Raw genomic sequence first — 10000 nt, forward strand, 5'->3', positions numbered from 1 at the left:
CTTGATTCGTCTGACTTTAGCGTTGACACATCTGCTCCTATTATCGTTTGTGGAGGTCTAAGAATCGTCAGATCCTGTCTGTTCTCATCAACTTCAGGGGAATCAATAATGATGTCTGGAATATTATCCGATCTAGTACCAACTTCGAGGTTTAACTTTCTCCTGGCAGTTGTCTTCGGTTGTTGGCCCTCCGTGTGCGCATGCGTCGAGGTCTTGGACGAATCTCCACTTAGTTCCATTGCAGGATCAAGGTCGATGGACGCGCAGTGGATGCCGTCGTCAGATACGTCCAAAGAATCGCCAGGTAGGAGTTTGCGGTCCTGAGGTCTCGGTGGGTTGGCCAAAGCATACGGTGTTGAAGCTATATATATATCCGTATCTGTGTATGTGGGTCTTTGCGAGTCGACGATAGGCTTGATGGACAACTTTCCTCGAACCTGGAATATCTTCTTCAGACTTTCTCGACGAGCCACCTCATTCTTTTCTGCCTTGCTTTCTTGCTTTTTGTTGTCATCACGAGCACTAATTTCCCCAACAATGTAGTCATCCTCTGTGGCGTTCAGCTGAATCTCATTCCTCCCAGCCCATTTGCCAGAAGGTTCATCTAGTTTATCAAGGCGTATCTCCGATTTGCTCTTAGGCATCGACGAAGGGTCCTTCTCCCTCTGCATTTCCATCCACCGCCGAACCCTCCGCTCCGTATCCTCATTGAAGCTCTGAACCCACTCCCTCGCCTTCTGGGACCCATTGCTGCCCCTGGCTTCGGGCGCAACCACTTTCTTCACCTGTTCGAGAGGCGGATCAGCCCCGTCGGCCGCGTCGTAGTAGGTGCTCGCGACACACTCTTCGTAGTCGTCGTTAATTCGGTTGAGGTTCTCTCGGGAGCGCGTGAGAGTACCTCGGGCGTCGTACCACTGGTCGCTGTAATCCACGTCCGCGCCTTTCCTCCGAGACGTCTGGTTATCTGCCTCCCCTTCGTCGGAGTCGATGTATTCTATGTCATCGTTTGGATCAAGTAAGCCCGGGCTTGGAGGAGGCTGCGGGGGGTCGGGGGCCCTCGGGTGGTCGTGTACCGTGAGGACGATCGTCGGTTGGTCCTCCCCCTCCTTCCCCAAGGGCTCGTGGATCACCCTTCCTTCTGCCTCGCCGGCTGCTGCCTTTTCCTGCTTCGCTTCGTCATCCCCCTCTGCGCTGAGGAGGGCTGCCTTCACGGCCTCTACTGCCGCTGCATCATCCTTGCCCTCAACCCTGAAATATGAATATCTTTATTAGATGTGTTGCGAAGTGAGAAAAGAAAAAGTACTAATGCAAAGATGGACGAGCGAAACAAAGAGTAAAATGCACTCGGCATCATTTCATAAATAACTTTGTAGATAAATAGATAAATAAATCATTAGATATCCCTAGAGATCTTGAGTTAAGAATTGTTTTACCCCGAGCTTTGCAACTAACAAAACTTACAGACGGAACAAGAAGTAACATGAAATAACAAATAATAACAATAATCAATACGTTAAGCACATTATGCTTTTATCCCGCCATTCAAAAATTTATAAATGCAACTGATATTCAAAAGTTAGCCCCTAACAACGACGAAATTTGCGTTTTCTTTGTTAATAGTAACATAGAATATGAATTATTTTTTTTATAGGAGTAACTAATTTAATTCTTATTCTCGTATACTAACAGCCAAAACATTTAAACAAAACTTCATTATTAACCAAAAGGAACGGCCTGTAATTTCTAATAATGTAAACTATATCAAAACTAACTTGATGTAAAATGATAGACACACAGATAGATATGATTGATGATTTGATGTCCCACTCAGTGCCAAATGGACTAATTGTTTTTTGTACCAATAGATAATTCTCTCTCTCTCTCTCTCTCTCTCTCTCTCTCTCTCTCTCTCTCTCTCTCTCTCTCTCCCTTTCTCTCTCTCTCTCTCTCTCTCTCTCTCTCTCTCTCTCTCTCTATATATATATATATATATATATATATACATATATATATATATATATATATATATATATATATATATATATATATATATATATATATATACACATACACATAGCTATCTCTCTCTCTCTCTCTCACACACACATAATATATATATATATATATTTATATATATATATATGGATAGATAAGTATGCGTAAATGTATGTATATATATACATATATATATATATATATATATATATATATATATATATATATATATGTGTGTGTGTGTGTGTGTGTGTGTGTGTGTGTGTGTGTGTGTGTGTGTGTATATGTGTATGTGTATGTGTATGTGTATATGTGAGTGTGTGTGTGTATGTGTGTGTGTGTGTGTGTGTGTGTGTGTGTGTGTGTGTGTGTGTGTGTGTGTGTGTGTGTGTGTGTGTGTGTGTGTGTGTGTGTGCACAAATATACAAGTATGTACATATAGGAATTTATCAATCAATCTATCGGTCTATCAATACAGAGTAGATGGAGAGGACGAAAAGCAGTCTAAAACGTTTCCCGCCGACTGATTACGTCAAATTAATAACGAGCGACCGGCTTTGTTGTCTAATCGGGCCGGAGAGCCAGAATGCGGATGTGTGAGTGTGACGAGCCGAGAGGGAACTGCTCGGAGCGGAAGTGAGAGGGGCGTCGCCTCTCGCGCCTGTCCCTCCCCCTCCCCCTCCCCCTCCCCTTCCCCCTCCCCCGCTTCCCTCTCCTCCCCATCCCCTTCCCATTCTCTCTTTCTCTCCATACCCTTTACCCGGCCCTTCCCCTCTCCCCATCCTCTCTCTCTCTTTTCCCTACCCCCCCCCCCACCCTCCCTTTCCCTCCCTCGTGACCTGTTACACGGGCGGCGCCTTCCCTGTCGCCCTTCCTGCCGCCTCGCTTTCTCTCGGCTCCCGTCGCGCTTTTTGCAGGCTGTTGCGGTCTAATTTCTCCCAAGGAGATAAGTAAAGTAGATAGACTTGCGCGCGTGCACATACATATATATATATAAATATATATATATATATATATATATATATATATATATATATATACATATATATATAGGTATGTATACATATACATACATATATTAATGTATATATACATTAATATATGAGAGAGAGAGAGAGAGAGAGAGAGAGAGAGAGAGAGAGAGAGAGAGAGAGAGAGAGAGAGAGAGAGAGAGATAGACAGGGAGATAGATGTGTGTGTGTGTATGTGTATTTATATATATATATATATATATATATATATATGTATGTGTGTATGTGTATGTACACTCGCACCTATATATATATATATATATATATATATATATATATATACATATATACTTATGCATATATATATATATAATATATATACATACATATATATATATATATATATATATATATATATATATATATATATATATATATATGAAGGGAGAAACAGAATGGGGCGAGGCAGAGAGGGAGACGCTGCTCCCCCGAGCAAGTGTAAGAACGGACACTCGGACGAAAATAAAATCAATTCCTTAGATAATCTGCAAGAATGCCAACGAACTTCCGTTAACCCGGAATCGCCGCCGAATAATTACCTTTCCTTAATTCACTCGCACGACTGGCTAACCTACAAGCTTGGGCGCGACTCTCTAACCCTTAATTCACTGGCAAGGCGAGATCGGTATGGAGGCGTCTTTATATTGTTTCCTTCTCATATTTCTTGTTTTTGTTTTATTCTCTTCTTCTTCTTTTTTTCTTGAGGGGGGGGGGGTTGTATTTGGTAAGTATTTGGAATTTATTAAATCATTTATATACAAAAATGAATGTACGAGAATACTGAATCACTGAATCACTTTTCAAAATATATTTACACTTTATCTGATCTATTTCCCAAAAACATTGTCTCTTCTATACTGATAATGACAAACCTAAGCCCAGAGCCTGCAGAAAACAAGAAGATAAGACATCCCTAAGGTTAGCATTTTCTCTTTCAATAAGGTCAAGACATAAATCCCCCTGAAGTCACCGTATCTATTACCAATATACGATTCGATTCCATCCGAGAATCAACAGGCCATTCATATAGGAGTCAAGCATCTCTAAGAAAAAAAAAAAAAAAAAAAAAAAAATGCAAGGGTTGAGCCTAGGTTTAACATTCTTCACACCCTAAGCACGACCTATTTGTCACGCTCAGTGCTAAAGAGTAGGCATGGTTGGTGCAGCGCTTATTAAAGAAAACAAAAACGTTTCGTTTGTTTTAATATGATAACCATAACTTTTATAGAACAATTTTCGAGGTGAGGCAATAATGATGATATAGTTATCTTATTTTTATTGTATGTATGTATCACGGAAGGTTTACATAAGGAATTATGTTGTTAGAATACCGTATTTTCCTACATATCTTCAGTAAGCTTATTACACCTGAATAGCATCTTTCTTGGCATCACGCTAGATTTAATACAGATAATACGCTACATTTGACATTTCTACCATTTGACGCAAGAAGGTCGTGAGATTTAAAACACTCATTGTATTAGATAATGCAAGTATTCCATTGATTCTACCAGATTATAACATCCTAATATTTCGGACTTATATAATTCATGATTATGCTTCTTACACACATGACATATAAATACTTATAACCCATACTTCTGACACACTTATAATACTACGATCCGTTATATCCCTCTCCCAATCCCTGAAAAAAACGCTGAATACACTTACGACGTACCCTAAATATACACCAAAATGCCCACGGAAACAAGACCAGGAAAGTATAAAGGCCTGAATAACACGGACGAGACCCACTTGGGTTCACAGACAAGACCAATAGCGGTTCACGGACAAGACCCACGGCGGTTCACGGACAAGACCGATGGCGGTTCACGGACAAGACCCACGGCGGTTCACGGACAAGACCCACGGCGGTTCACGGACAAGACCGATGGCGGTTCACGGACACGGAAGGTTCAGGAGGGAAGGTCTAAGAACATAGGACAGGTAGAGAGTTTTTTTTCAACAGGGAAAGCACCGTCGGCCAATAACCAGGAAGTGAGGAAGACGACAGGTGTGCTCGGCAGTGGCAGGAGGGGATTAAAAGGGGGTTTAAAAGCAGATTACATCACAGGGCTTGAGAGATGTACTTACTGCTCAAGGTGTATTGCACACAGGATGTCTACGGGTTTTGAGGGGAAGTGGAAGAGAAGGAGGAAGGGAGAAAGGGAGGAAGGGGGAAAGGATGAGGGGAAGGAGAAAGGGAGGAAGGGAGACAGGATGGGGGGAGGGAGAAAGGGAGGAAGGGAGAAAGAATTGGGGATAGGGGAGGGAGGTAGAAAAGGAGGGAAGGGAAGATGGGGGAGGGAGGGAGGAAGGGAAGGAAGGGAGAAAGGAAGGTGTGAGGGAGGAGAAAAAGGAGGGAGTGTGTAAATGAGTTAGTGAGTGAATGAGTGAGTGAGTGAGGGAGGGAAGAAGAGAGTAATAGAGAAAGAGAGATAGATACTCGTAGATAGATGGATATGAATAGACAGACAGATAGATAGATAGTTAGACAGGTAGAGAAAGAGAGAAAGAGAGAGAGAGATCAGAGAGAGGATGAGATGAGCGCATCCGGCATATGCAGCCGGATATTGCACTTTGTTGCAACAATGGACACTTTTCGAAGTGTGCATTTCTGATTTAGCCTTGATCTGTTTAATACATGCAAGCTTGCAAAACACATATGCATCTTTAATGTATGGAAGATGCTGGTATTTGTTGATCTGTCTAAAGTATGTTCATAAACGGATGAATAGATGGAACATTATAGATACGAAGATAAGTAGGTATCCAACATATATTTATATTATATGCACACACACACACACACACACACACACACACACACACACACACACACACACACACACACACAGGGAGGGGGAGGGGGAGAGAGAGGGAGGGAAAGGGAGAGAGAGAGAAGGAGAGAGAGAGAGAGAGAGAGAGAGAGAGAGAGAGAGAGAGAGAGAGAGAGAGAGAGGGAGAGAGAGAGAGAGAGAGAGGGGAGAGAGAGAGAGAGAGAGAGAGAGAGAGAGAGAGAGAGAGAGAGAGAGAGAGAGAGAGAGAGAGAGAGAGAGAGAGAGAGAGAGAGAGCGACAGTGAGAGAGGAGAGAGAGGGAGGGAGAGAGAGAGAGAGAGAGAGAGAGAGAGAGAGAGAGAGAGAGAGAGAGAGAGGGAGAGGGAGAGGGAGAGGGAGAGGGAGAGAGAGAGAGGGAGAGGGAGAGGGAGAGAGAGAGAGAGAGAGAGAGAGAGAGAGAGAGAGAGAGAGAGAGAGAGAGAGAGAGTGAGAGAGACAGACAGAGATTAGAGAGCGAGGAAGAGAATAGGTGTGTGACGGCCTCATATATATATATATATATATATATATATATATATATATATATATACATACACAAAGAGAGAGAGAGAGAGAGAGAGAGAGAGAGAGAGAGAGAGAGAGAGAGAGAGAGAGAGAGAGAGAGAGAGAGAGAGAGAGAGAGAGAGGGGCAGACAGAGAGAGAGAGAAAGACAGACAGACAGACAGACAGAGAGAAACAGAGATTAGAGAGCGAGGGGAAATAGGTGTGTGACGGCCCTCTCCCTCCCTCGCTCCTCGTCCACACCTTTGTTGATATTTCGCTGAGACGAAAAAGCTAACTGCATTACCCACGTGCTTTTAGCGCTATTCCAACATTCCCCGAATATTCATGAACGAGACCATAATGTTGTTATTCTATTTAGAGGGTTAAGGAGAGAGAGAGAAAAAAAAAATGATAACCGGTAACTCGGTTGTGACACCCGACTCTGCGCGCTGCCAAGTGGGGGGCGGGGGGGGGGGGGGGGGTATCTCGGCATCCCTTTCTGAAATGTGTGACGGGAGAGATATGTGTTGGTATATGCCTATATCTGTCTTTCTTTTTTTTCTTTTTCTTTTTTTTGTCTTACCCTCGTTCTCTCTGATTTTTTTTCTCTTTCTCTCTCTCTCTCTCTCTCTCTCTCTCTCTCTCTCTCTCTCTCTCTCTCTCTCTCTCTCTCTCTCTCTTGCTTTCTCTCGCTCTCTCTCTCTCTCCTCTACTTTGGATCTTTCTCTATCTATTTTTTTCTCTTTCTCTGAATTTCTCACTGTCTTTCTCTGTCTCTGTCTCTATCTCCCCTCCCCCTCTCTATTTCCCTCTCCATTTATGTTTTTTCTCTACGTCACACCATACACAAACATACCATACATACACAACAAAACAAGAATACATACTATCCCATATCAACGTTCATAACAATTATGAATCCAAACGACCATCGAGGGAGAACCTGTCTCTAATATTACCCAAGGACCAGGTGAGGCCCTACACCTGTTGTCTCTCGATGATCCGGATGACACTCAACACCTGTCGCGTTTCGGAGGCACTAAGACGTGTATCCCTCCCCGCCACTGACCCATTAGCGCCTTTCACCTTTGAATATCCGAGCTTGTGGGTCTCGTCTCGTAGTTCGAAGCGTTCATTCGAATCTTAAAAGCTAAGTGCAGGTTAGATAGCTTTTATAGCCTTTTTTAGGGGGGGTGGAGGGGAGGAGCGTTGTTATTATGGTTGATGGTGGTATGTTATGTTGTAGTTGTTGGACTTGAGGTTAGTGTGTTTGTGCATTTGTATGTGTATGTATATATGTGTACATATAAATATACAGATTTCGTAGCATTTATAGGCTATATATATACATACATATATATATATATATATATATATATATATATATATATGTATATATACGTACATATATAAACATATATATATATATATATATATATATATATATATATATATATATTTGCATTATGGTATACATAATGCAAATGTATATTAGTTAATTTTAAACATAGCCGTTGTGCACAAACCTTGCTCATGCGCGTGACTCCTACATGATAACCCAAACCCCCATGACCAATCAAGGAAACATGAACACCTCATACTCATCCGTGGAAATGAACTAACGCACAATCTGGTCCTCATGACGTAATTGTGAACTAAAAATAACTATCTCTGCCACCTCCCTCCCCCCCCCCCCTCCTTCCCTCCCCTCATTCCGTGCCCTGCCGTGCTCACCTGCCCTCGTGACCCTCTCTATTTCCCCTCATTTCCCCTCCCCCTCATCCCACCCTCCCCTCATAGGTCACGTAGGAGGATGAGGTGACAAGGGAAATGATGAGGGAGAAAAGGGTGATGTTTAGAAGAAATGACAAGGAGATGAGGTGAAAAGTGCCAGACCAATAAAGTGTTTGACTTAAGGCGTAATATTAAAGGTGATGATGATGATAAAGATGAAAATAAGAAAAAGTATGAGGATGAGGATGACAACAATGCATATAACACTAATTATAGTAATGATAATAATAGTACTAATGATAATGATAATAATGCTAACAATAATGATAATAATGCTAACAATAATGATAATGATATTGATGGTAATCAGGATAATGCTAATAACAATAATAATATGATAATAATGATAATGATGATAATGATGATAATAATGATAATGATAATAATAATAATAATAATAATAATAATGATAACAATAATAATAATAATGACAATGATAATGACGATAATGATAATGATGATGACTAGCAGTATACTGCTAATGGGGATAACAACAATATCAATAATGACAATGCATATGATAACAATAATAATAATGATAATAAAGATAATAAAAAAAGAAATAATGATGATGATGATAACAATAATAATGATAATGATGATGATGATGATGATGATAATAATAACAATAATAAAATGATGAAAATAATAACAATGATAATAATGAAAATAATAATAATGATACTACTACTACTAATAATAATAATGATAATGATATATACTTGTAAATGATACCAAAAAAAAGTATCATGCACTAATGAAAGATCTAATACCTAAAATCATGATAATTAGATAAAGAAAAACATACATTTTTTTTTTTTATCCAAGTACACCCCTTTTATTGACTCTCTATTAACAATAACACTATTTCATCACAGATACGATGTTAGGCTTAAAGATATCGATTTGTATGATTTTGACTTGCTATTTCAACGAATTGTTGTACTCTTCATATTATTATTAGAAATATATTAGATGTTGTTATTAATATGTGAATAAGTGAATAGCATAAGCAATAATAGGCATTGAGATCAATAATAATAGCAAAATTGACAGCATGATAGGTATAATGATAATAAAAATAAAACTGATACTAACAATAGAATATTAACAAGAAAAGCATTATTAATTAACTAAGAAAGATGATAATAATAACAACAATAATATAAATAAAGGTAATAGTAATAGCAATTGATAATGTTAAAAAATATGACATTGATAACAACGATGATAATAATGATAATGATTGTAATAATAACAATAGTAATGATAATTATCACCCTTAGGATAATAATAATGAATATAATCATGATGATGATGGTAATAATTATATCAATAATGATTATACTAATAATGATAATCGGGATGATAACAATGCTAATAATAATAATGATGATGATGATAATAATGATGATGATGATGATAATAATAGTACTAATGATAATAATAATAATAATGATATTAACAATAATAATAATAATGAAAATAATAATAATGATAATAATAATGATAATAATAATAATAGCAATAATACTAATAATAATGATAATAATAATAATAATAATAATAATTATAATAATAATAACAATAATAATGATAATAATGAAAATTATAATGATAATAATAATAATGATAAGGATAATGATTATAATATTAATGATAATGGTACTAATAGTAATAATAATAATAATAATAATGATAACAATGTGAGAAATAATATTAATGATTATTATCATTGTCATTATAAAACAAACATGATAAATAAGGCAATAACAAAAATAGTGGTAGTAGTGATACCAATGGTAATAATGATAATATTATTATTAATAATATTATTATCATTAATAATAATAG

At 38.5% G+C, this 10000-nt stretch overlaps 1 protein-coding gene across 2 annotated transcripts in view; it reads right to left on the reverse strand.

Moving 5' to 3' along the window:
- The window catches only part of LOC125025365, a 78671-nt gene that overhangs the window by 48798 nt on the left and 19873 nt on the right, over positions 1–10000 (reverse strand). For both annotated transcript variants that reach the window (XM_047613335.1, XM_047613336.1), the window contains exon 3: positions 1–1248. This exon is cut by the window's left edge and continues 2020 nt beyond it. In XM_047613335.1, coding sequence (XP_047469291.1) covers positions 1–1248 — 1248 coding nt within the window. The remainder of the gene's footprint in view (positions 1249–10000) is intronic.

Source organism: Penaeus chinensis, chromosome 5 (genome assembly GCF_019202785.1).
Source record: "Penaeus chinensis breed Huanghai No. 1 chromosome 5, ASM1920278v2, whole genome shotgun sequence".
NCBI lineage: Eukaryota > Metazoa > Arthropoda > Malacostraca > Decapoda > Penaeidae > Penaeus > Penaeus chinensis.